General features: G+C 35.5%; 5 protein-coding genes across 14 annotated transcripts; 2 read left to right on the top strand and 3 right to left on the bottom strand.

Annotated features, from left to right (window-relative positions):
- Window positions 1-1,159: 1,159 nt before the first annotated feature.
- Window positions 1,160-3,618, bottom strand: LOC124219078 (uncharacterized). 3 transcript variants are annotated; one of them, XM_046626216.1, is made up of 4 exons: window positions 3,438-3,618; window positions 2,545-2,776; window positions 2,176-2,260; window positions 1,160-2,048 (listed from the first exon to the last, which is right to left on the bottom strand). In XM_046626216.1, the coding sequence occupies exons 2-4, from the start codon at window positions 2,697-2,699 to the stop codon at window positions 1,767-1,769; spliced, it is 522 nt and encodes a 173-aa protein (XP_046482172.1). In that variant the 5' UTR covers window positions 2,700-2,776; window positions 3,438-3,618; the 3' UTR covers window positions 1,160-1,766. The 3 variants fall into 3 exon arrangements, 2 of the variants coding, with proteins under 2 accessions (XP_046482172.1, XP_068992251.1); XR_011177162.1 differs by lacking the exon at window positions 2,545-2,776; XM_069136150.1 differs by lacking the exon at window positions 3,438-3,618 and having other exon boundaries at window positions 2,545-3,412.
- Window positions 3,619-3,868: 250 nt separating this feature from the next.
- Lst8 (MTOR associated protein, LST8) lies at window positions 3,869-8,163 on the top strand. Of its 4 annotated transcripts, none has more exons than XM_046626215.1 (9): window positions 3,869-4,034; window positions 4,290-4,454; window positions 4,703-4,825; window positions 5,051-5,187; window positions 5,635-5,696; window positions 6,364-6,514; window positions 6,933-7,135; window positions 7,303-7,445; window positions 7,833-8,163. In XM_046626215.1, the coding sequence occupies exons 3-9, from the start codon at window positions 4,774-4,776 to the stop codon at window positions 7,955-7,957; spliced, it is 873 nt and encodes a 290-aa protein (XP_046482171.1). In that variant the 5' UTR covers window positions 3,869-4,034; window positions 4,290-4,454; window positions 4,703-4,773; the 3' UTR covers window positions 7,958-8,163. The 4 variants fall into 4 exon arrangements, with proteins under 4 accessions (XP_046482171.1, XP_046482169.1, XP_068992250.1 ...); XM_046626213.1 differs by having other exon boundaries at window positions 5,035-5,187; XM_069136149.1 differs by lacking the exons at window positions 3,869-4,034; window positions 4,290-4,454 and having other exon boundaries at window positions 4,699-4,825.
- On the bottom strand, window positions 4,547-13,984 carry Gga (ADP-ribosylation factor-binding protein Gga). Of its 3 annotated transcripts, XM_046626208.2 has the most exons (11): window positions 13,558-13,984; window positions 13,177-13,337; window positions 12,127-12,360; window positions 11,858-12,031; window positions 10,914-11,133; window positions 10,456-10,806; window positions 9,988-10,123; window positions 9,442-9,800; window positions 9,159-9,325; window positions 8,961-9,071; window positions 4,547-8,879 (listed from the first exon to the last, which is right to left on the bottom strand). In XM_046626208.2, exons 1-11 carry the CDS (start codon window positions 13,592-13,594, stop codon window positions 8,787-8,789), a joined length of 2,043 nt encoding a protein of 680 aa, XP_046482164.1. In that variant the 5' UTR covers window positions 13,595-13,984; the 3' UTR covers window positions 4,547-8,786. The 3 variants fall into 3 exon arrangements, with proteins under 3 accessions (XP_046482164.1, XP_046482165.1, XP_046482166.1); XM_046626209.2 differs by lacking the exon at window positions 8,961-9,071; XM_046626210.2 differs by lacking the exons at window positions 13,177-13,337; window positions 13,558-13,984 and adding an exon at window positions 12,982-13,059.
- A 1,761-nt stretch (window positions 13,985-15,745) lies between these two features.
- EMRE (Essential MCU regulator) lies at window positions 15,746-18,029 on the top strand. 2 transcript variants are annotated; one of them, XM_046629149.2, is made up of 2 exons: window positions 15,746-16,461; window positions 16,964-17,829. In XM_046629149.2, the coding sequence occupies exon 1, from the start codon at window positions 16,162-16,164 to the stop codon at window positions 16,429-16,431; it is 270 nt and encodes an 89-aa protein (XP_046485105.1). In that variant the 5' UTR covers window positions 15,746-16,161; the 3' UTR covers window positions 16,432-16,461; window positions 16,964-17,829. The 2 variants fall into 2 exon arrangements, with proteins under 2 accessions (XP_046485105.1, XP_046485104.1); XM_046629148.2 differs by having other exon boundaries at window positions 15,758-16,461; window positions 17,807-18,029.
- A 313-nt stretch (window positions 18,030-18,342) lies between these two features.
- Window positions 18,343-25,932, bottom strand: fliI (FLII actin remodeling protein). Of its 2 annotated transcripts, XM_046629136.2 has the most exons (23): window positions 25,790-25,932; window positions 25,481-25,646; window positions 25,152-25,262; window positions 24,790-25,028; window positions 24,373-24,534; window positions 23,958-24,178; window positions 23,655-23,871; window positions 23,280-23,521; window positions 23,068-23,159; window positions 22,920-22,990; window positions 22,565-22,811; window positions 22,128-22,313; window positions 21,585-21,899; window positions 21,300-21,472; window positions 21,075-21,201; window positions 20,884-21,006; window positions 20,580-20,783; window positions 20,308-20,429; window positions 19,917-20,168; window positions 19,694-19,820; window positions 19,381-19,563; window positions 19,153-19,266; window positions 18,343-19,090 (listed from the first exon to the last, which is right to left on the bottom strand). In XM_046629136.2, exons 2-23 carry the CDS (start codon window positions 25,541-25,543, stop codon window positions 18,956-18,958), a joined length of 3,726 nt encoding a protein of 1,241 aa, XP_046485092.1. In that variant the 5' UTR covers window positions 25,544-25,646; window positions 25,790-25,932; the 3' UTR covers window positions 18,343-18,955. The 2 variants fall into 2 exon arrangements, with proteins under 2 accessions (XP_046485092.1, XP_068992740.1); XM_069136639.1 differs by lacking the exons at window positions 24,790-25,028; window positions 25,481-25,646; window positions 25,790-25,932.
- Window positions 25,933-26,480: the final 548 nt, after the last annotated feature.

Here is a 26,480-nt window from a genome sequence, read left to right as displayed (position 1 = left end):
GAAAACACAGGTTAACGTTTTTTGGCTGTAACTTTTGATGCGTTGATCGCAGCGTATTGGGACTGCGCCCAATCGGTTTCTCTCGTAAAATTACGTCGGAATAGTGCCAGAAAAAATTTATTCAAGCGCCTTTCGAGTTCGCGAAAATTGTTGTCAAAAATACAAAGGGGTTAACCTTCCTTTTTTTTTGACCAAAAAAAATTTCGTCTCAGAATTGATTTGTATGACCCTTTCTCGAACAATTGGACCCAGAGGAACTTAGAAAATGGATCGAGAGGAGCGTGGGACCAACGGGAGACAAATGGCGAGCGAAAAAGCACCTGCTGAAAGATGTCGAAAACACAGGTTTACGTTTTTTGGCTGTAACTTTTGATGCGTTGATCGCAGCGTATTGGGACTGCGCCCAATCGGTTTCTCTCGCAAAATTACGTCGGAATAGTGCCAGAAAGAATTTATTCAAGCACCTTTCGAAATCGCGAAAATTTTTGCCAAAAATACAAAGGGGTTAACCTTCCTTTTTTTTTGACCAAAAAATCTTTCGTCTTAGAATTGATTTGTATGACCCTCTCTCGAACAATTGGACCCAGAGGAACTCAGAAAATGGAGCGAGAGGAGCGTGGGACGAACGGGAGACAAATGGCGAGTGAAAAATCACCTGCTGAAAAATGTCGAAAACACGGGTTTACGTTTTTTGGCTGTAACTTCTGATGCGTTCATCGCAGCGTATTGGGACTGCGCCCAATCGGTTTCTCTCGTAAAATTACGTCGGAATAGTGCCAGAAAAAATTTATTCAAGCACCTTTCGAATTCGCGAAAATTTCCGCCAAAAATACAAAGGGGTTAACCTTCCTTTTTTTTGACCAAAAAAAAGTTCGTCTCAGAATTGATTTGTATGACCCTTTCTCGAACAATTGGACCCAGAGGAACTCAGAAAATGGAGCGATAGGAGCGTGGGACCAACGGGAGACAGATGGCGAGCGAAAAATCACCTGCTGAAAAATGTCGAAAACACAGGTTTACGTTTTTTGGCTGTAACTTTTGATGCGTTCATCGCAGCGTATTGGGACTGCGCCCAATCGATTTCTTTCGTAAAATTACGTCGGATTATTGCATGAAAGAATTTATTGCGGCACTTATCAGAATCGCGAAAATTAACACAAATAACACAAGATTGTTGAGAAATTTATTATCAAGTGTCCCGGATTACAATTGCTCATATCTGTCCACTTCATTACATATCAATGGCAGTGCCCGTGTTGATTGTAAGGAATTTCGAGTTTGAGAACATGTATTTTCGACAAAGTCGATACTATTTTATCGGGAATTTCAGCACTTTTCCGATAACCCCTAATAATAGTATTACCCAGAGGATACAATTGTGTAATAATAGTATCTATAGGATAACAGAAACTATCGACTGATATCACCTAAAGATGGATTTTCCGAATCCTTCATAATCAAATTCTCATCAATTATCTACGATATCTCTGTCAAAATAATTCAGACGAAAGGTTGTAAGACCTTTCGGAAGCTTCAAGAGAGATCTGCTTCTAAAAATCCATTGGTCTTTTCTGAGACAGGATTCTGATCTATCAAAATATTTCTATAGATTCCCGCAAATAGAATTTACAAATTTTGCAGTCTTATGTAGAAGAAGAATTACACGAAGTGAAGTAGAGACATTGTTAGAATGTTAAAGAGTTACATTATATATGTATGTTAAAATTACAAGGAACTTGTTAGAAATTGATGTAATTGCTTCGTAATCATCCAAGAAATATCCATCGTTGATGAGTTATTGGAAGGGCATCGGGTTCCGGTGGTGGGCTGGTTGTTCGTTTTGGCGAAATATACATAGGTCCGTTAAATTCCAAGCGATACTCTTCCTGCGAAGATCGCCATCCAACAATGCCTGTACTCGTCTTTGGAATTGGTGGCGAGGCAGCCAACTTATGTCTAAAACGTTTAGTTATTGATGCATCATTTTTTTTGCGTTTTACGAATGTATCCTCTGGAAGTCCGGCCTTCACAGCTTCCTCGGCAAGTATCTGCGGGTTATGAGGAAAATATTTGTAGCATATGCACATTATGTATTATCTTACCGAGTTCGACCTTTAGTACATACTATTTTGTTCACAATTATCGTACTGTAAGTAACAATAATTCAATAATCACCCGTTGAAAATTGTTCCCACTCAAATAGTCATATTTTTTATTCCAACTGATTTGTGATTTGCGTTCTTGACGGATCACTTCCTTTCTGTCAAAAGTAATAAATTTATGTGCATAATGTGAAAAAATATTTTTTTTTGTGGTTTTTAATTGAGTCTAAAATCAATTAATAATATTACAAAATGCAAGTTATCATATTAGTTGCCTTTCTTTTTATGCATATGAATGTAATGATTTTTTGAAAAAAACATCCAACAGTAGATTCAGTCAAGTAATCTAGAAATTAAGCGGGTATACAAATTTGTCATAAAAATTTTTTAATAATTTTGTACAATATAGGTTCAAAAGCGACGGTGGGAGTTAATTTCTTACTGTATTCCATCTTGTACAATGGGTCTTTTAGACGAATCACCCGTATCTCGAACGTACAAAATTTTAACATCGTTCTTTTTGTCATTTTTAGTAGCCGGTTTTGAATGAGCTTCGTTTTTTTGTTCTTTATCGTTTGTCACGGGAGACTTGCTCATTTCGTAGGCAAATATCGTGTTTTATTGTAAAAACTTGATTCGAGCACCGTGTTGATTGCGAATGAACATGATTCGACCTAAACAGTAATTGTTTGATCAATGTCTGTTCGTGACGCGTGTCAGGTACAGCGCTGAATGACTTGTGCTCGTAACCTTGAAGTATCAAGTTTACGCACATGAGGCGCGATTAAATGTGAAATTACGAATTCTCGTAATACAAAAAATTCAAGAAAGAAATACTGGGAATGCTGTGCCGGACAGGCAATCGAAATTGAATTAATTTCTTCGAAAAGCCGAGTTGTTCAATGACTAGCGAGTAAAACTTTCGAATTTAACAATTCAAGGATTTGACTGTGTCGACTGCGAAAGGCCAAGCCGGGGAGAAGATGTTCGAATTGCCAAACTCTAAGTTGCCTAAGGTACGCGCACTTTGTCGACTTTAATTAAGAAACGAAATTTATTAAAAAGAAAAATGTATTTACGTGGAATTTACTCTAACTAAATTAGTGAAATCCGAAATTATCACGATTTCACATGCGTTGCACAATATCGAAGCATGAGTTTTATTGAAAATAAGTTAAATTTACGCAGGAGTAAAATTGTCATTTGAAAAACTACATTTGCGCATTTGCCGAAAATAATAATAAAAGTGACACGCAACGCACAGAAACAAAAATACGCATCACTGAAATCCGAAGTTACACAAAACAATGATAAAACTCAGGACACGAAATTCACCTGCAACGTTCGCAGGATGTTTTTGTTTCAGTAACTCGGTTTTTCTTCAGGCTACACGCTGCTCCTCGTGTATTATTCACAGATGGTATGGTGGAAATACACGGATCGAACAACGTGACACAACCTGAACAACGCGGTTTGAATGTTGAACTGATACCGAAAGCACGTAAGTTCGCTCCGACTGCTCGGAAACAACTGATGCCGCACGGCGCTTGGAAGACATATAAATCAGTTCTCTAAAGGATGGCAAATAGTAATTCTCCCGCCCTCTCTGCGGCTCTTCCCTAGGAGTGGGGATAGATGCACGCACCTGTCTAGCTGTTCTTCCCCTCTCGTAGCTCCCACCCCATGCGTAAAGAGACAGAGAGGGCGGGAGAATTATTACCTTTTGTTCTTTGGAGAACCGATAAAAATCCGTTCACGGGACGCTTATGCTGTTGCTTACGCTTTATTTCTTGTTCTGGGTGCCAAAAATGGTCCCATACTCACGCGCAAGTGTGACGGCGAAGATGGCAAAGTCGAATTAGCTTACCAAATCTGCTCCTCTTGCAATAAATTATAAACAGAACGGGACAAACGCTCTTTTATTCATTCACGGTATGTTAAAAGTTGATATGAATAAATATTCAAAATGTCGTTTCATCTATGCTTGAAGGAGTATGAGATTCTATCGGTAAAGCAAGTACTAGAATTGCTGGTAGTGTAGAGTATTTCAGAATAGGGACAGCCTAAAAGGCGGATTTTACGTCTACATACCAATTATATATTTAAATCACATTATATGAACTTGATTCAATATCGCTTTGTAAGTTAAAAATTTTAGAACGAAATTTAGAAAGATTTTCTTTGCAGGTTAGGAGAATCTAGGAGGATTTGAAAGTTACCCTAGGAAATTTGTGCGACAAGTATCTGGCAACACTGTGCATTTAACTGGCTGGCTCAGAGCAATTTTCAGGAACTGTCTCACTGATCTTATTATTGATACGTATCAACTAAAATTGAAGGTTTTTTGAAAAAGTAAGCGATTGAGCCTCAAAAAGAAATCAATTAATCAATGTAGACATGTTAATTTTAGGTTCCGATTTTATTGTAAATTTCTTGCCTTCAGGTATAACCTGCAAACACTGTATACAAACAAATAATTATGCCCACAACATGATATTTTAAACAAAAAAAACAATCAACTAGGCATAATTCAACTTAAAATTCACTGTGTGCTTTGAATATTCGATTCAAATCAATAAGCCTCGCATTCTCATTGAAAGATGACAGGTGATGGGCCTCCAAATGAACAAGTAATATTCGTAACTGGAGGGTACGATCACACAATAAAAATATGGCAAGCACACACTGGAATTTGTCAACGGACAGCTCAACACACGGACTCTGTATCCTTAATACAATTTATACTTCGAAAAGATTGTAGAATAGTTTCGATAGTGATAATCTGAGGCCCTTGTGGAGAGGTATATCATTTGGCAGAGTATAGAGTGTTACTTACACGTGATAACGAGTAGCCAATGAATTTACGTTCATACTTTAGTTAATATTATTGCAATGAATAAAGTTCTCTATTTTTATCCTCATAAATCTTTAGCAAGTTAATGCTTTAGATATTACGCCGGATAAGCAGCTTGTTGCTGCTGCTGGATATCAACATATTCGTATGTATGATTTGGGATCGAGTAATCCAAATCCTGTTATCAATTACGATGGCGTTGCTAAGAACGTTACTGGGCTTGGTTTTCAGGTAATAAATGTTTCATTTTACAATTAAAGAGTAACATTTGAGCTCAACAAATCATTAAACCATCAATTTATAACTGTGTAATTCAACACGGCTGAAGCTTACAGCTAAACGTTCCAAGGTTCATTCATTCGAATAAGGGAGAAATCAAAAAGAAAAATATTGTGAAATGCCTTGAACCCCCATGTTTTTATAGATTGATAAGGAAACTGAACTGCATTTTTCTATTTCCATAAAATTTAACACGATTGGCTGCTAACTCTGGCTGCTAGCTTCAGCTTCATTGTAATTCATTCTAATATGTGAAATAATTATTAAATATGTGATGGATATAATGAATACGATTGGTAGTCTATGTGAGTTTTTCACATGTTTTACAATAAAAATATTCAGCAATCTCAACGCTTCATCAGTTATGTTGTTTCACATGGATCTGAAATTTATTTATAGGAAGACGGGAAGTGGATGTATACAGGGGGCGAAGATTGTTCAGCAAGGATCTGGGATCTTAGGTAAGATTCGAGCAGTTTTATCACAAAGCCTGCACATCAATATATTAAAAGTTCGTTCCAAAGGAATCATTAACTAAGTTGATGTTTAACGAAGTTAGAAATAGACAATAAGAAAGTCTTCAATACAGTGACAACTTTATACACCAAACATCGACATACTTATATATTAAAAAGCACCAAAGATTTGCACAGTCCTAAAACAAAAAATATTAAGTGGTTTCAAGTTTCAGAGATATCCAACCTCTATGAAAAACTACAATACAAACGATTAAATGATATATCATAGTTTTATTACATACAGAGTGAATTGCCTTATGTACTGAAAATGGGAAGAGCTTAGTAACCCAGAAGTCCGTTCATAAAACCAATCAAAGAATCTATGGGATCCCTGTAAACCAATACCAGTCTGATGTATTTACCTTTACTGTCGATGGATGTACAATACTACGAATATGTGTGTAACTTTGCATCAACTAAACTCCTCCCTTTCTCGACACATGATGTGACTCACCCTGTATATTTAATAATACGATGATAATTTTTAATTTCAACTTCATGATTTGCTTGGTATCAATTCAATTCGCATAAAATCGACATCAATTATCTAATTAGGATTAAAATTCTGATCAACTATAATCATTATTATATTCATGTTTATTTCTTCTAGATCACGAGATCTGCAGTGCCAAAGAATCTTTCAAGTTTCAGCCCCAGTGAACTGTGTATGTCTGCACCCAAATCAAGCTGAATTAATAGTTGGTGATCAAAGTGGTGTTATTCACTTGTGGGACCTTCGATCTGACCATAACGAACAATTGGTAATCTATACTACCCCAAAATCGATTTTATGTATATCTGTGACGTGGCTTTATATCGTAATTCCCATTAAATCCATTGCAAACGACAGATTTTCAAACCATGACGTATTGACAAATTAAATCATAGTTGTTCAGAAAATAAACTAATTGACATTGATTACATAGGATAAGCTGAAAACGAATGATTTTTGGCATACAAATAGTTTTTATAAAGTTGAAAATGTATACTTCGAAATTTTTGGAACATGTCTAAACAGGGAAAGAATTTTGTGTACTTTTTACACATAGCTCCATCGTTATATAACCTGAAGTCGACTCAATTATGATTTTGGGGCGAGAAATTCGGATCGTAATATATTCAAAAGACAATAGTAATCTGTTATGAATTGCCCTGTTCAAAAAAATTTAACATCTTCAGATACCAGAAGCAGAGGCGTCTATACAGGACATAGCCATAGATCCGGAAGGTACTCATATGGCTGCTGTAAATAATAAGGGAAGTTGTTACATATGGGCGTTGTCTGGTGGTGTAGGCAAAGAACCTACTAAATTGAGTCCCAGAAAAAAGCTTGAAACCCACAAACGTTATGCACTCAGATGTCAATTTAGTCCGGACTCTTCGTAAGTATATTTCTTCATTACCGCGTTGCTGAAACTACAATGAAGTAAATACCACCCCACAGATAATCTGCAATTAATAATAGTGTTCACTAGTGTTTTACGGTAACTGTTTATCATGACTAACCTTGTATTTGACATGTAATAAAATTTAAACAATTGATTTATAGGCTTTTGGTAACAACATCTGCCGATCAGACAGCAAGAGTATGGGAAACGACCGATTTTACAGAAACGCAAATTTTGAAGCATGAGGCGAAAAGATGGGTGTGGGATGCTGCATTCAGCGCAGATTCTCAGTATATATTTACAGGTATGACTAAAATACTAAACAAAGTTAAGGATCTTAACAATAATCGAAGAAGCTGGTATATGAACGATGATATTAAACCAACTTGTGGAATTGGTTCTCTTTGTGTCCGTTACAAATTATACAAGATTCATTTTATGACAAGTTTCTTATTTGCAGTTAGGTCTCATCAATTTTACCATTCATTAAGCACTTACAAGTTACTAAAAAAACGCATAATTTGAAATACAAATAACGCAGTTATTACCAGAACTTTTCAAGCTCCAAATTATAGTTTATTTCTTTAGCCACATGGACACGACTGAATAATATTTTCCTGCATTTTTCGCAGAAAGCTTTTAAAGATAACGATTAGAAATGTTAGATACTGATTGGTATTTGCTTGCACAGCTTCTTCAGATGGCGTTGCAAGATTGTGGAATGTTGCAACTGGAGTTGTCGAGCGAGAATACCAAGGCCACCAAAAAGCTATCACAGCACTAGCTTTCAGAGATGAGGTTCGCGTTTCGTCTTGAGTTATTTAACATATTGTACAATACATTAAGCTCTTTGTTATTGTAACCATATTGAAATACCTATAAATGTAGGACGTACCACTGCTAGTTCTAAGTATTTCATTAGGTAACTGTCAATGCCAGTCCTACTTTTTGTATATACAAGAAGCGATACGTGTTGGATTTACGCTTTACATATATTCTTATGAAATACGTGCTTTGAATAACTCTAATATTTTTTTATTTCATTAGCAACAACCTTCTCAAGTACTGAAAGATGATCAATATGAGTAAATATTACTATGAAAATGAGCAAAAAAAAAAGCATAAAACAGTATCCTATGACGTTAGAGATTTGCATATAACAGGTATATCACACCTTTCAAAACGCTAAAAACAATTTACTGCCTTCAATTTTTGGAGTTGCTTGTCCATTCTTTTTATTCTTGCGCAAAAACAGATATTACATGAGCAACGTAATATGTCATTTCCACCAAGCAGTAAGTCAATTAATAACCACTCTTAAAATAGGGTTTACAGTATTATCAATAGATATATAATATACTACATATACACATGTATATATCACGGTTTTAAGTTTAATGTACAATTTTAACTCAAGATCTCTGGTACGCAATTGTGAATTCGCAGTTACTCTGACTCAAGATAAAATATGTATAATTTGCAGTTATGCATAGCAAACAAGAAGTACGAAGATTTGCGAGACTTATCTATTACTAATTCATAGACCTTGGTCAAAGTCTCTATACTGTAAGTTTCATACCATTATACTTGACTCTCTAGGGCCAATTAGCTAATTCGAACAGGGTCAACCTTTCTTAAGTAAATCTTATGCAATTGGTAATTTATCCACCTCCCCCATCTCTGTCACCGTCTCATCTTCCATTGTATAACTGAGCATGAACTTCAAGGAGACAGAAATCTGAAATAATACATTTTGCATAAGCCAGGATGTGTACCAAAAAAAAATCCAAGATCTTAATGAACCAAATTCTTGCGATACCTTGTTTGGATTTGCAATAAGCATGATCTGCGTTATCGCTGATGGTGGTAAGAATGGGTTATGTGCAGGCAAGTTTGTTCCCGATGGTGGTTGAAGTCTACATTTACATGTCTGTTGAAGAATGTTAAAACTCCCAATGAATAATTCGTGTATGTACGTGTTTGGCATATATTGTAAGATAATCATTCGATACCTTACCTTAGGAACAACAGCTTGGAATAAGTAATTGGTAAGTGGGTTCGAATTCTTGCTCATTGTCGTAACAACAATAACTGATACGTCAGGTCGCGGGCTATCTCTAGCAAAATGTAAAACCACCGATATTGCATTTTTCTCATCAATCACCATTAGTGGAGGAATTGTCCCTGTGTAAAAATAATAAGAGGACTGAGACCTATCTTGGTACAAATTTTCTTCAGCCATAATTCAGTTCTCTCAAGTTTCAGTTTAACTGCTACATATTTATATGAGTGTAAATTACCTGGCTTGATAGTTTCGAGTGTAACATTTATATCAGTCAAAGGTTTTATTTCTGGCTCTGTAGAGACAGGCGTCGTTTTGACCTCTTTTGTTGTTACAGAATCTGCATGTTTTACTTCCACGCTTACTGGTTGGGTGATGTCACTAATATCGACAAGTGAGTCATCACCATTCGGCAATCTTTGTAGACTACTATGAGACTGATCCTTCATTACCAATTCTGGTTTGAGTCTGGAGCCTTTCATGAGATCAACCAAATTAGAATCCTCAGATGTTAAACTCACTGTCGACGGACCGTTGAGGTTTGGTTCAATTGGAGGCTTTGCCATACTATTCATCGGCACCTTTGCAGGTGGTTTACTGCAAAAGTGATTGAAACACTAGAATATATTGCACAAGGCGTACAATTAATGAACACGGATTAATCAGTAGACTATATTATTAACATTTTTATCTCGTTTTTGATTTACAGCATGCATGATAGGTATTACATATTGGAATGATGAAGGTGATGCTGATAAAAATGACTGAAAACTACGACACCAACCTGATATTGTTAAACTGAGTACGAGCAGCAGAAAATGACGTGAGATTTTGTTTTAGTAGAGACTCCCCTAGGGCATCTAAATCTTCAAGTGCTTTAGATTTGCTATCTACTTTCTCAGTGTTGGTACAGTCTTGCGCTATTGTAATTAAAAGAAAATTTATTAAATTTGCATAGCCTTTTACACGTTTTTAATATATCAATCATATATAGTTATTCTTTGGTAGGAATTAGATATCTGGACGTAACTGAAATGACAAATAATGAGTAATGCTTAAACAACCGTTATTACAATATTTAAATCGGATTTCGCAATAGCAAGTTTTACAATTGCCCATATGTTAGGATGTGTGGTATTTCATATGAATTCATAAATCAATTCTATCAGTTTGTAAAGCCGATGAGAAACTGAACATGGAAAGGCGAGTTATGTAGCATGGAATGTTCCTCCGTAACATGATTGAGCCTTACCTTTAACGACTAGAGGGGAAATGCTGACTGGTTGCATAATGCTAGCATCTGATAATAATGAAGGCGTATTTTGGGTTGTTGCTGTTGTTGTCGTTGCTTCCAGCGAGCTAAAAATGTCACCCAACATCTCCAGGTCTGTTTGGGAGTTCTTTGAATCAGATTCATTCGCCTTATTAACCGGTAATGTTACTGGTGCTGATAGATCTAGTTCATTGGAAGCAGAGAGATCTAATAGTGATGATCCATTGGTGGCATTGCTTTTCGTTTTTCCTGGTTGTTGACCAAGAACAATTACCGCTATATATTTATCGAACACTTGACCTAGCTCATCATTTGCAGCAAGGACTTCGTCTGTAAAATCAGTAAAATGTCTATATGTAAAATTTAGTTGATAATCTAATAAACTTGGTCTAAAGTCAAGTTGATGTTTCTTGGTGAATAGCAGGATAGATACTAACTAAGCATTTCCTGATTATCTTGGGATTCATTAGCTAATCTAAAGACGTTTGGCCTCAACCGTTCGCAAGCCTGATAAAGTTCTTTCATTAATTCGAGATCGTCCGCACTAGCTTGACTCTTGTTGAAAGAGTCTAACATCTCAGACAATAGCCTCACATTGTTGTGAACCGATTCTAACTCCATGATTCGGCGTGAGTTTTGTTGCACTCTTCTTTCATCCTGAAGTGATAAAATCAACTTATACAATTTTTAAGTTAATAACACAGGTCAACTAAAAAAACTTTTCGTTTCAGTTTCTATTGTCATAAATAAATTTCGAACTGTACAGTGAATAATAACCGAAACTTTTAATTATTACTTATAAAGTTTGTTTTGGTCTTTTTTATATTGACAAATAAGTCTTTTCAGTTTTTGCTTCATTATTAATATGAGTGCCTACTCAAAAGAACACGGAAAACGTATTCACCAAGGTGTGATGAACTTTATCGTTACTAACATTATCAAGGGTAGTACAATGAGAGCATGATGGGAAATTACGTTTGGGGTTTGATAGGAAAAAGTCCATACGAAAATGTAAGAAGTACGAAGAATATTCATTTTTAAACTTTGATTACCAATTCTTTTACATTTGTAGTTGAGAATTAATTATTATTTTAGAATAAAAGTGATTTAAATGCAGAACTGAAGTTTGGTTAATTATTTTTTTCAATAAATGTTTGAGAAAATAGGTAATTTTTCGGAAAATCCCAAATATTGTTTTGGTTTCTACAAAAACAAACTTTATCTAATAAAACGAGTTTTTTATTTATTAGTTACGTAGAAGATATCAAAATTTGACATCCAGAACCCAGACTTAAAATTCGTGTTGACCGGTGTAATCCATGCTTAATGTAATATTATGAGCAACCTATTGGCAACCTATGAACAAAACAATAATTCTTACCTCTTTGACCATAGTTTTGATTAGTCTATTAGCTGCTAGTAAATCATCAGGATTTTTACTCTGTAACAATTTTTGCAACAGCTTCGACTTCTCATCATCTTCGAATATTGGGTGCTTGGATTTTGAAGACTTACTCGAGTCTTCTGAATCAGCTGAAAGCGCTGCAATATCTTCCTGTTGAAAAGCAAAACAAGATTTTATACGCCTAATCTTTAATTTACAGTCGGTGGGCTGATTTAACTGCAATAGCTTCTCTTTTAAGCAATAACCTTCACTACGCCTTGCTTTTTAAGCATATCATATGCTTCCTTGATTTTGACCTCGCCAGGATACTGTTGGGTCCAAGTACAAAGAAGCTTCAATACCATTTGTTGTACAGTAGCGGGTGTCCGGCTCCCTAAATATTTTGGAGATACGAGCTTGATCATTTCATTAAGGAACCGAAATTTGCCAACCTCCGCATGAAACGATGATCCACACCGCTTCATGCAAGCATCCAATAGCTGAAAATATATTTAATATAGAACACTAAAGTATTAAAGATAAAAAAAATTTGATATAGATAATTTAAAACCACTTCATAATTATAACACTATCAAAGTTTGATCAAATATTAAGCCTTGTATATTCAAAATATTTGAAGAGCAGTATCAATTAAATATTTGTAAACATAATAGAAGTAACAGTGCCCTAATTCTAATAGTGAAAAGTAGTAAGTAAGCCTAATAACCAAATTTGCAGATATTCTACCATATTCAACATGAATACATGGTAATTCAAAACCCGTTGGGTAATTGACTTTAAATTTGGAATTAATATTTTGAATTTTGTTCCTTGATATATCGTGAATCTGTTTTAATTTAGAAGACAATTTTCTTTTATGCATTTGGTAATCTTGATCAAGAAATCAACATTTAATTATTTTTGGCAAAGCACTTAATCTTTATTGGTTTAAAATTTTTTCTAGGGAGATTTCAAATGTTTTTTCATAAAGAACAATTACAAGCTTGTGTTGAAAAAGTGAATTTTTAGGTGTGACTCTTGAAATGAAAAGCAATTTTGCAAGTGAGCTATTTTTTCACACTTCCGTAGACAATTTTCAAAGTATATAACTAATTTTATACCATCATATTTATCCGAAGTTTAATAAGGAACTACATGTCACCCAAAGAAAATTCACCACAATTCTGGTAGGGTGAAGATAACGTATCAAGATGATGAAAAAGCTAAGATGACTGTGAGTGCTTATCGTCATCAGCTCAAAACAGCTGATTCACTGCAAACTGATGAATGGAAGTGCAATTAATTTAACAACATACCGCGAGAGCTTGCAGAGCCTCCCATTCTGTAGGCGACTGAATGTGCGTTGCCAATAACTTGCTGGCGATGTGCGCACCTTCAGATTCTTTGCCTAGCATAACACAGAAAGCCTCGATAGCTGCAACATCTGTGAATTGATTCTGCGGATTGGTAACCCTCTCTGTAATTCGGAAAATAAAATGATTTGGTCGTTGCGTAAATAATTACCAAGTATTTAAAATGCGACGTTGTAAACGTGGACTAGGTCGGTGCACGTCAGAAATATCGGTTATTATTTTTTTTTCGTAATGAAATGGTATGAGGAACGTGAGTAGGTCGAATATTCGTGAGTTACGTTTGTTTTGAATCGAGCGATGAATTATTATACGTGTAAAACTTACGTATTAAAGCCTCGAGGCTCGTAGTAACCACATCCATGTTCGCAATTTATTTATTCACCGACACTATTCAATCATGTGAATTTTGCAGTGACAGATTAAATACCGCGAAAGGCGGCGTTATTTAAAACATTTTAATTCGAAATTGAAACGGGTTTAGTTACACCATTTTTTATAACAGTTTAAATCTTAAATACGGTGCTTTACGATTTTAACACCCAGTTATCATTTCGTAGGTGTTCACCGCGAAACGAATTATTCAACACTTATGATCAATTCACAAGGTTACCAAATATTACGAATAATAGGTATTCGTTATGTATGCATACCCAATTGACTCTTTGGCGGAATAAACATGGAACAGTTTCCAGAAACACATTTTATTATTATTTTTATCTTCTATTTTCGATGACTTATCGCGGCCCGACTATAACCTTCGAATACAAATCACATGTAGAAATCATTCCCAATGAAATAGCATCACAGCTTACAACTTCCGGTTAATGGGACGCAAAAGGATAAACCAGCCCCCTGACCAGCCCCCGGACACTCCACACTGCACGTATACTAAAAAATTGTACGCGTTTTGCCCCCGTTTTTTAGTTGCTCTACGTGGCACTAGTAGACTTCTGACACGCTCGTTGGCCTCGCTGACTGCGCGCGAGCCTGTTAGACAACTACTAGCGCCACTAGTGGTGGAGATTGGCGGCAGAATCGAGGGACATTTTGCGAACCACCTTTAGCAGCGTGTGTCAGGGGGCTGGGATAAACCAAACGGCGTTTTTACCGAACGGAAAACAAAATGGCAAATTTATCCGTCATTACATGGTCATTCCACGGCGGAGGCACAAATCGAATTTTCGCATAGGCATTGCCGTATAATGCGTAATAGCTGTGACGGGACACCGTCTAGGTAAATGAATATATATCCGAAGGCTACCCCAGCTAAGTTACTGATCTCTCTGGCCCAGCTGTTGCTCTCTCTTTCTAAATACGGCTTCAGCTCGGTGTACTGACCACGTAGTCTATTTCTACTGCCTGGTCTACACATACACTTTAAGTGGGGTCTTAAGGTCAGTATGTTCAAGTCTGTTGGTATAAAGTGTGTACTCAGCTACACACATTACTTTAATGAGGATAATTTATTTCGAGTTGGTAAACCTGCAACTGTGTTGCGTTTAAAATGAGAACTATGTGGCACTTGGAGGTTCGAAAGCCTTGTAGCCATCAAATGGAGTAACGAGAGGAACTGAAGAACTGTCAGTTAGTGTTTATAACCTCAGTAATACAATATACGAAGCAATATAATGCAATGTTCTCCGTAATTTTATTCATTAATTAATAATCACCTATCTAGCTTTTATTTTTCATTTTTCGAACAGCTTATAATCACATATCTCTCATCTGTAATTCGAAACGCATTTTTTTTGTTACACAACCTGGTGATACTTCAACATGGATTATATTTTCATATCAATAATTGTTCAAGCAATAAATATGTACCAAACTTGGTTAAGGCAAAATGTCGACCGAAGAACAGAAAAAGAACAAAGAACGGGTTCAAACCACGCGAGATTTCAATATATCTGTCATGTCAGTACGGTTGGCAATATTTGTCGCTGAAAATTGAACTTAAAGTGCAATTAATAAAATCTTTAAGTGGTAAGTCTATACCTGGTGTGCGTTAAATGCGAATTACCCATTTTCTTGGCATTCCTGTTGGCCAAAAACTAGGCAGCAAAATACTGCTGCTGCATTTTGCTGCCCGTGAAGATCCAGGCATAGGAATGTATATAAAATAGGAGATTCCCACTCATTAGCAGCGAGCAACAGATGACACTTCTCTGCATTAGATTTCTAAAAATAGGATTTCATTAGGCAGCAAAATGCAGCAGCAGTTTATCAACTTACTAGATGTTACTAACATCTGTTTAGTGATTTGACGCAGCAGTAGCGCTGCTCATTTAAAAAAAGATGAATGAACTTCAAGCTGCAAGAACTTGCGCCGGAAGTGCTAGTAACTTGAATTGCTGCTGCTGCTGGTACTTTGTCTACGTATGAAATCAGGAACATTTAACTATAAGGCTTGTAATGAGATTAAATGTAGTTACATTTTGTATTAGGCCGTTGGCCACCTTGCTCACTCTCTTTAATAAAATACGCGTTGTTATAAAAGCTGTGTCTCCGGTGTCCCGTATTTTACTTCTCAGGCTGTAATTACATTACAACTATTACACCGTTCTGGGCCCATAACCTGTTGAGATTAGGATCAATATTCCTACTGGGAATACTTGTGATGTAATTACAGCCTGAGAAGTAAAAGACGGGACACGCGGAAACACAGCTTTTATAACAACGCGTATTTTATTCAAGAGAGAGAGAGCAAGGTGGCCAACAACCTAATACAAAATAGCCTTGAGTAGGTGATCCGTAGGTTCCATAGACTTATAAGAGTGACGTCACTCACAAAGCAGCTCAAGTCAGCTGTGAACCCCAACAGTTTTATTTTCGCTACGAGGGTGTTGTGTGTGGTAGCCAATAGCTCAAGTTCTTTTTAAAAAAACGAAGGATAATGGTTTTAGACTTGTAGCCTGTTAATTAAGAGAAATGATGTCGGTCGCCCGAGTGAAGCTACTGTTTCGGGGAATAAACCCGCACTCCAACCATAAATTATACCAAGGAAAACGCCCGGTGACGAGCACTCCGTCGGGAAGTCTTCTTCCAGAACCGAAAAAAACACCTTTCGGTATTCTAGGTATTATTTGTGCCGTCATTCCCGGCCTTCTGATCGGTGCGACCATTAGCAAAAACATGGCTAATTTTCTTGAGGAGAACGAGCTCTTCGTACCGTCGGACGATGATGATGATGACGATTAAGCTCAAACTTCGTAGTATACCAATGCTGAGGTAATAACTTAACTTTTATCGTGTCCTTGATTCTATAAGCAATTGGTTTATTCCTCAACTGTTTCAAAGCTGCACTTTTTTTCTCATGAATTATGTTCAGACCAGTTCACACTTGAAATATTATAAACATAGTTTCTGTTTCGTAATCTGTGTTGTGAATTTTTTTTGGAAATTCATAATTATAATAATTACTAAATTTTCGGTAATCATGCAATGACAGTCAGGTAGAGTCATAGTAATATAGAATCTAAGTATATACGCATACCTCTGTGTCCGGAAGAATCACAATTACACATCATCTCGAAGTACCTCTTCAAATTTTTGTACATTCAATGATGCAAATTTATATGCAAGAATTGATTGCTTACAGAGACTTGTGAACATTCATAAAATAAAAAAAATGCGATATAAATCTGTCCAACAACATTGTATATCATTATACATGCTTGTGGAAATGTATGTCACAGTATATATAGGGTGATGTGGGACTATTGCTCCATAGGTGACCGAAGTGTTCCTCATTAAAAACCAGCGTCAAAAACGTTTTTTACTTTTGGTGAGAAATTTGTCGTTTACCAATTACAGCCATTTGAAATTGGCCAACCCGGCAGCATCTAATGGCAGATTTCCATGAGGAATACCTTGCCAACTTACGTGACGATAGTGCCAAGAGTGCATTAAATGAGATATTCTAGTTTATAGACCCTGTTTACACTGTATCAATTTGACATGGACCATAAATGGGATTAATCAATAACATGATAGATTGCAGAGGAAACTACTTACTTTCTCTTTTGCACTAATTGGATTTCCATTCCTTATTCATGTTGTGTATCAAATTGATGTGATATAAACATAGCTCTTTCAGTCTGATTAAATTTACACAAGGCACAGCCCATATGTTATTGCTTTATCTGTTCTAGATATTTCTTCTCCAATTCTACATTTGTTTTAGAGTTTTCACTCCAGAATCATCAGAACTCCCATTCTACAAGGTTTTCTGACACTTTCATACATATTCTTGTTCATACAATATAGTTTACAAAAAAAAAAAAAACAATATGTTGAATCACGAATTCAAAACATTTTGATTCATACATAATTAATAACAATCTACGTATCATTAACAATATTATAACTAGATTTTCAATGAAGAGGTCACACTGAACTAGGTATCTTAATGAACATGATAAGCTGCATTTAATCAAATGTGCAGTCAACAAGTATAAGTTGAGTTACCAACTCAGTTGAATAAAAATCTTTCGTATCCACTCTCCAGCCAGTTGCTTATAGGAATTAGTCCCCGAAACAATGCTTCTTACATTCTAGGATTATTACATTACAGACGCTTTATCTGCTAAACTGCTTTATAAAATGAGGACAACATGGTCTGCGATCTCAATGATTGGAAGATTTCGAGGCACGGTTGTTGACTTGTATTTATTTTTCTTTAAGTATTTATTTACAAAAATGACAAAGTTTTAGTACGCATAGCAGTAATTGTACAAATTACAAATATTTTCAAATATGTTCAAATTGTTTAAATAAATAAATTGATGATAAATAAATATGTATGTATGCATATGTAAGCATATGTTTTATTATTCTCTATTCTTCCCTCCTCCTCCTCCATAGCAATAAAATACTTTTTCATTGACCTCAGCATTACCTTGTCATCTATTTTGAACGGAATTGAATCTATCAGCCAGTGTTTCTAGTAAAATATGGTAGTGAAGTCTGACGATCAAAATTCCGTCAATTACCTTGACGCCCCAATACTCTACAAGATTAAAACTGAACCATATTATCCTATTTGAAAGAAGTTTTAACAAATTTGGCTGATATTTCTGATTGCTAGTTCCAGCTTTGTTTATGTAAAGATGTTTTCAAAAAATCAAACTCATGTCAAAATTAAAGGAAAACCAAACAAGAGGAACCATACCTGTGAAATATTTGTGATAAAACTTAAAAATGTCACAAGTACAAATAGCATGCATTGGGGGGCTCATATTTAAACCTTACTTAAGATGATGCCAATTTGGTATGCACACTGAAAACGTATATCATTGCTACTGAGAGATGAATACCTGCAAAAGTAAACTATATGGAAGACTATGGTTGTTGTTGATGTCAAAAAATTGAAATCCAATTATTAAAAAGAAATATTAGGATATCACATGAACAAATTTCAAAATTATATGAGAGAGAGCTAAATGTAATCACAATAAAATGATATTGTTGACGAGGAAAAATTATAATAGCATACATGGCAAAAATAATACGGATGCAAATGGATAAATAGATTAACAACTAAAACAATCAAATACCTATGTAAACGTTACATGATTGGTGTTATAACACGCAGATAATATCTGTTCGCAATATTTAAAAAAATTACGCACGAACTTGATAAGTAATAATGAGCAAAAAGTAGTTTATAAGTAAAACATAATATGGAAGCTCTGTGTTTGAACACGTCTCTATATACGGGCATTTACTCTGGGGGTCGTTTGTGCAATCCCCAACCGTGAAAGCACTTTGTAAATCTTCGAGACTCCTTGCTTTTGGCAGTGAGGAACAATTTTCGAGGCCTATCCGGCTGCTTAACACGCAAATGCTGTATGTAGACCTATATCAAAAACATATTCGTTTGAAATTTTTTTCAATGCAAATATTCAAGCTATTCCTTACCTGAGCTGACTTATAAGCAAGTTTAATCTCCACTTCCGAACATCGGGCCCCCAACCAAAGGAATACTTGCTCCCCATTATCTAGCACCATAATATCATCGTCGGCTAAATCATCCTACAAATATATATGATAATTCAATATTTCATGAGATTTTCGTGCATTACAGTTTGTATTGAGTAAAATATTTGGCAAGATTGCAATTTCAAATTAGGATCAGGAAATCATTACCTGACAGAAATCTGTACATTTTTCACTGATTGTGAAGTAGCCCTTTTCGTTTGAGCACCTAAATAGTCTTGTGTAATTCATGTAGTCCGCGTTGGTATCATATGGTTTTTTCCCCCCAAGGCCGACCCAGAAAAAGTTATCCGGTTCTTCACCCTCGTTTAGGACTTGCAGGCTGATCCATGGCTATAAGAGATTCAATAATTTTCATTTCAAGTAGCATTACTACATTAAAAATAACTCATATTTTGTTAAATTTTTGACAGCAATTTGGAGGATGATTTTCGATAAAAAATATGAAACCTAGTTTACTAACGTTGTTAAACATTTCCTCTGCTATTTCTTCCACAAGTCTTGCTTCTTCACTGTCAGCTTTTGACCCGATCCATACGTAAACGATACCAGTTTCATCGTCATTGTTGAAAGGCACATTTAAAATATAGCTGCAAATTTTTCGTCAAGCCATTAGTTTTCATTAAATTCGAGTTGGAATTATCCGACCAAGCTTGGATTTTAGACAAGTTGTCACAGTTACTTACCAGAAAGCAGAATTTAATAAAAAAGGATCTGGATTAACTTGTATTAATCTAGTACATAAGGCACTACCATTGCTTCGGAGATGGTAAAACTCAACCTTATTATTACTAGGTGATTTCACTTCTTTTCGTTTTCCTTGGCGAATGATAAACTTGCGTTTAAAATGTGCCATGAATTTCAGATTTTCTTGTTGCTGATGTGTCCTGACGACCTCCAATTTTTCACCAAATAAAGATTTAAACTTTTTCTGTAAACTAATAGAACGATATGATCAAATCATCAGAAAAAAAGTTGATGCACAAAATTCTGATGTTTTTTGCTCATATAAATCCAAAAGGTTTATTAAAAATATTACTGCGTGAAATCTAATTGAGCTAATTGCGCTTTAAATACCTGAAGGTAAAAGTAAGCCAGCCCATATTCCCAGCATCTCTACCTTGCCAAAAGTATACCACACATTGAAAATCATCCTCGCACTGGTCATCCCCTTCGTCACTGCCATTTATGTCTAAAGGCTGAATGAAAATAAAATGTCAAAGTACATGAGCATCGCCTGACTTGCGTTGGTTTTATTATGTGCCTCAAGCTGATAGATATTATATCATTTAAATTATTATAAACAAGGTATTTCCTCTATAATTTTTATGTCAATAATTCTTACATACCATCCAATACCGGCACAAAAATACATAACAGTCACCGCTGTAAAAGTGACCCAATTCTTCCTCCGGGAGTCTAACAAATTTTCGCCCTTCTAAGACAAAAGCTTCCATTGCCTCTAAGTCGTCATTCCATTCTACCATGAGTTGTTGAGCTTCAACAGCTGACATCAGTGGCTGCCGCGGCATAAACAATGCTGAAAGATCTGCCTACGAAATGAAAGAAAAAGTGACAAAAGGTTCATTTTATACCTCCAGTACTATACTTTAGGGAAAAATGGTCTGATATCTCATGGAAACTTTTACGCACTTTAGTATCTTGTTGTTTAGCCCATTTAGTGAGGTCTGCGCCTGTCTTAGCAACAGATTCTGCAGTTCTTGTGAAATCTACCGCAATTACTTCATCCCATCCGGTAAACTTAGACTTGAATATCTAGGAGGGTGATAAAATATTAAAGTAAGTTGCACTCTATAAACATTCTGGATTCTTTTTATAACCACCTGTGATTCTGTGCCCTCCTGCAATCGCGTGACCATAGCATATTCAGGTCGTTCAATCATATTGAATAATTCTTGCGAAAGTTTTACAGCAGCTGCACGGACTAGTCTAGTTGATTTCTTACCAAACCTGTTCAGATTTTATCATATCAACAGAAACAGTATGTAGAGAACAGTAAATGCATGTACAAAATGAAGAAACAGAGTATCCTAATTGGATATACTCACCAAACAAACACATCCAGGTAGCAATCCAATATGTAAACATTACGATTGTTCAAGAGAGTATTGATCAATTTTCCATGTGGCACTTCAACTTGTGGCAATTCCAAGTAACCCATACCGAGTCGCACTTGATATAAACGTGGTGTAACTGGAGTGAATTCCGGATCAACGTGTTCCTACAGAGAACAACTGTTCTAAGTTTCATGTAATTTGGTTGAAAAATTTTATAAGACTGAAGAAGATACACATTTATGCGAATGTATATGTTCAAAAACCGTTGAAACTTACTATGATTGGGTTTCCTCCAGATAGTTCACCGGTTTCATCAAGAGATTTCCAGAATTCTTCTGTCTCAGATCCCATAGTTTCAGTTATGATGTCTGCTTTATTCTTACGTTCATTCTTATTAATTTTCTCAGCCAACAATCTTGCTTTTGATTTCAGTGTGTTCTTTGCTTTAGTTCCATACCACATAAATATTTTTGTTCCTTTGTCCAATACGAAGACGAATTGTGGATCTAAAGATTCAATAGCTACAGGAACTGGTTCTAAGTGAATTGAAGCACCAGCAGCATGTACTCGATACAACCTCGCGATAGCAGGCTAAAAGAAAAACGAAAATATCTAGTAATCCAAAATAAACATAATATGTACAATCCAGATGGCAGCAGTTGTCGTCAACATTTATTAACATGAGGCATTTATTCGGGGAAATCGATAATATTTGTTCAAAGTGCTGTCCTTAATCTAAAATTGACACTTTTTAATAATGCAATTCTCATAAAGTAGGTATTTACTATACAGTTATTTGATAAATTTCAGTATACATACTGGATCTTCAATGGTGTAGAACCCTGAAGATGTTCGACCGCCTTCTATATATGTTACATCTGAATCAAAAAGTAAGAGAAATTCGTCTGACTCATCGCCTTGTTCCTCTCTTATAGTGCGACACTGGGCACCAAGATAGTTTCTCAGATTTACAGCATGAATTGCAGCGCAGGCACGCTTATCCAACTGTTATGTGTAAAAATAATAATTAGACAAGAATCAGTGTGTTATTCTAAATATCAAACACAAATAGGTATCTCATCATCATTATATACGTTAAATTAAATAGATTACAAGATCACAAAATTCAGCCAATTGTAAATTTCAAATAAATATACTATTTATTTTATGATCAATAATTATTTATTCTATGAGATGAGAACGATGTATGATTTTGAAAGTAGAAACAAACAAGTTTAAATCTGTCAATGTATTACCGTGGCTTTTTCTCCAATCCAAAAGTAGATTGACCATGCAAGTGAGCCTTGTTCATCGACGCCTGTTTTGAGTACAATGTAACAGTCACCTTCGTAGAATTTACCATGAGCAACTTCATCGATTTGGTTTGGGAGAAAATTCTCGATTTCCCATATTGCCAGGCCAGGTATCTGACCTGCATCGTCGTCAAAGATCTCCGAATAATCTAGTGGGGGTTTTTCAAGCGTCTCGTCCCATCTCTTTGGCCTAATAACAGTAGAACACAACAAACCATTGAGATTAAAGAATAAATCAAGTTCAATCAAACAAAAGAGTAATGATGAACAATTGAAAATTGAGTTTTACTGCACTCACTTTAACGATTCCGCCTTGGCATCCTCAGAGCCTTTATCCTTATTTTTTTCCTTGGCAATGTCTTTCATACCCTAAAAATATTCGAGCATATTTTTTTCAGCAAATATGTATTTGATGTATTGTATATACGTAATATATTTAAAATTACCTTAAGAATTTTAGCTTGATCCTGATCAGCTTCTTCCTGGTCTCTCCTTCGTCTTAATCTCATTTTACGAGCGATTGGGTCTTTACTGCTATCTGCAAAAATGCATTATAAATTAATTACATGATTCTTTGGTGCCAGAAAAAGAAACCTAAAATGAAGATAAATGAGACAAAAATTCATCCATCCACTTTTTAAATACGAAAACAACATACTGGCTGTTTGAACTGGAGCCGGGACGTTTGCTCCAGCGAGTCGCAACTGATGCTGCAGTGAAAAATCAATGTTGTAGAACTCTATTCCCGATCCTCTTTGGACCTCGGTAGGTTTTGGCGGCATAACTAAATTCGGATTATCCCGCAAGTCAAGCTGATCTAAATCAGTAAGTAAATGTATGGCATCAGGAACTGTTATTAGTCGGTTAGAAGTTAAAATTAATTGCTTCAGTGATCCACATCTGTAAGTAAATCATAAGAAATCATAGATAATAATCATCCGCAATATAGGCTTACCTAAATTCGATTCTAGGGACATATTGATTATCATACTATTGGTATAAGTAAATTCCAAGCACAAGTTATTCGCTATACCTGCATAAGCCCTCAGGTATCATTTCCAAATGATTTTTAGCAGCAGAGAAAACTTGGAGAGAAGATAACTTCCCTATCCCCGAAGGGATACCTTCGAAATCTAATTCATTGTCGTTTAAGTAAAGCCTCCTCAGAGTACTGATTTTGCATAATGAATTCGGTAAGGCTGTCAATTTATTTCGACACAGGTTTAAGGTTTCGAGTTTTTGCCATAAATCTGTAAAAGAAAGAGGAAGATCATTAATAAATTCAGGTTTAATAAATGAATATTAGAATGTTTTGACAAAAACATTGATATCTCACCGATTGCTGTTGAAAGTTCAGTGATCTGATTATCGCTAAGATTAAGTCGACGTAAATTTGGCAGCGAGTAAAGTGCGTCTGGAACTCGTGGCAAATCATTTTGTGACAAATCAAGTTCCTGCAAGTTTGTCAAACTCTCCAAACTTGTGGGGATATTATTTACCGTTCTCTGGGTATCTCGCATTTGTAGCGTAGTTAAATTCATGAGTGAAGGTAACTGTCTAAACCCGAAGAATAAAAAAATTTACATTATTAATTCATTGAAGTAAAATATTGGTATATTGACTAAATTATAATTACGTAAAAATACTACAATAAACAATCAATCAATACTGCGCAGCTTAATTCCGTGCATAAATGCTAGTATTGAACTGCATGGAGCAATGTAATAATAATGATGATTTAACATGCAGACCTCAATTGAAAATGTCCTAGAGGATTGTGGTTCAAATTTAATGACTGTAGATTCGCTAAACGCCGAGTTTGTGGTGGTAAAGTCTCCAGTTGATTGTTGCTCACATCCAAGAATAGCAGATCAGTCAAATGAATGAACAGTGTGTTCGGAATCGCTTCGATACTATATGTAAAGAAAAATAAAAAGTCGTACTGAAGGTTGAATGATTGTTGAACAGAGTGCGTAAAATAAATTGAACTCATTCGACAAAATATATTTCAATATATTTTTACAATTTTTTAATGACTTGCGCAATTTGAAGAAAAATATATGAATCGATGCATGGAACGCACTTCATTACAAATCAGCTCGTAGAAAATGATAAATATTTGCTATAAATTAATATAAAAATATTACTATACAAATATAAATCCTTACTGATTATGACTGAGGTTTAGATTAAGAAGAGATCGTGCCCTTTCCAAACCTTCAGGAACTTCTTTGAGATTATTGTGACTGAGATCAAGAGTAGTCAATTCTTCCAAATGAAACAATTCCATAGGTATGCCACTGCTCTTAACATTGTTATGCCGTATATTCAAAGTTCTCAGGCAACCCAACTCAGTTAACTCTCCGTATAAACGCTCCAATTTATTTTTTACTAAAGAAAGATGTTCCTGAGCGTAGAAAATGTTTGTTTATTAAAAAATGAATACAAACATTATTCAATTACATAGTTTGTCAAATAAAATAAAAAGGTAAAAAAAGTGAAAAAATAAAATTGGATCCTAGATATTTACCAATTTCAATAGTTTTCCCATTTCCTCTGGTATCTCTGTTAGATTTGTCTTGTCTAATTTGAGCCATTGAATTCCAGTCATCAAGCGCACAGACTCTGGAAATTTTCCACCCTGTTAAAAAAAAAATATTAAAATATAAGATAACATTACAAAAAATTAGAAGTTGTCCTAGTTTGGGGGATGTTGGTGACCCGCTAATCTAGAACATTTTTCTCGAAGTTAACAAAGTATATTGAGTTAATATGATTTAACATCAAAACTAATCGAATAAAATAAACAAATTCCTAAGCTTTCAACGATTTGAGGTCAAGATAATACGTGCAACTTACACTGAAATCATTGCTGCTGAAGTCAACACCGCGCACAAACGGTAAGACCCCAGTATTAGCCATCGTTCGTAAGTAATATTCGTCTCGTTTTTCGTAAATTTTCGTTTCCGTGCAGATGTAATCTATAGACTGTCTCCGATAGCAGCTATGTATTCTTAATCATTTCCTGTTAAATGCCCCAAATAAAACACTTAGAGGTTAAGTTAGCTTAAACTGATCGAGATAACTAAAAACACTTGACTTTTTATGAAACACTCCACATAGTTTACGAGTCATTAGAAAATTTTATGACAAGCGACACTTCCGTACCTGCAGCAACTATACGTGCACACTCCGAAACGTAGCAACATAAATCCTAATATCAAACGATATCAAGTTTAGGAGTGTCCGAAATAATCCGACAACTATACTCATCCCACTGACTCAAAACATAAAGCTGGTACTTCGATATCCCATTGCGTGGTGACAGGCTGAATCCTAGTCCTGCCATTGGCTCCAGATGATGGAATACCCCCCACTATACAATGTTCTGTTATCAATGACCAATGATACTCGTCCTTTCATCCACCGCTGCAATAAGATTTCAGCTTAAGCCTGAAATAAGATACATTCCTGCGTGTATTTGTACAATAAACACATGTATTGGTTTGTCACATTTGCCTGCGTATTCAGTCACACTAAAAAAGCGTAGATACTATGTTGAATTTCAGCGGCAAATACAAAGATTTCTGTAGGATCTCCATGAATATTCAAAACGATCCTATGGCTTGAAAGTCGTGTGAATCGCACCGATCATATACAAGTTTGATTTTTAGAGAATCCGATTCGGTTTTGTCTGACTTGAATCTGTGCACAGACACTGTTGAAGCCATTATATACATACCGCATTCCAGCTTACAATTACCCCACATTCGTCAATTTGTCGTTTCATCAACCAAAAAGTTCAGAACGAATGAAGATACGGACGTTCGACAGTGTTAGAAAATATACTGACTCAAAA

This window comes from Neodiprion pinetum, chromosome 5 (assembly GCF_021155775.2).
Source record: "Neodiprion pinetum isolate iyNeoPine1 chromosome 5, iyNeoPine1.2, whole genome shotgun sequence".
NCBI lineage: Eukaryota > Metazoa > Arthropoda > Insecta > Hymenoptera > Diprionidae > Neodiprion > Neodiprion pinetum.
The sequence above is the reverse complement of the archived record's forward strand: the minus strand, read 5'-3'. Positions and strand labels throughout refer to the sequence as shown.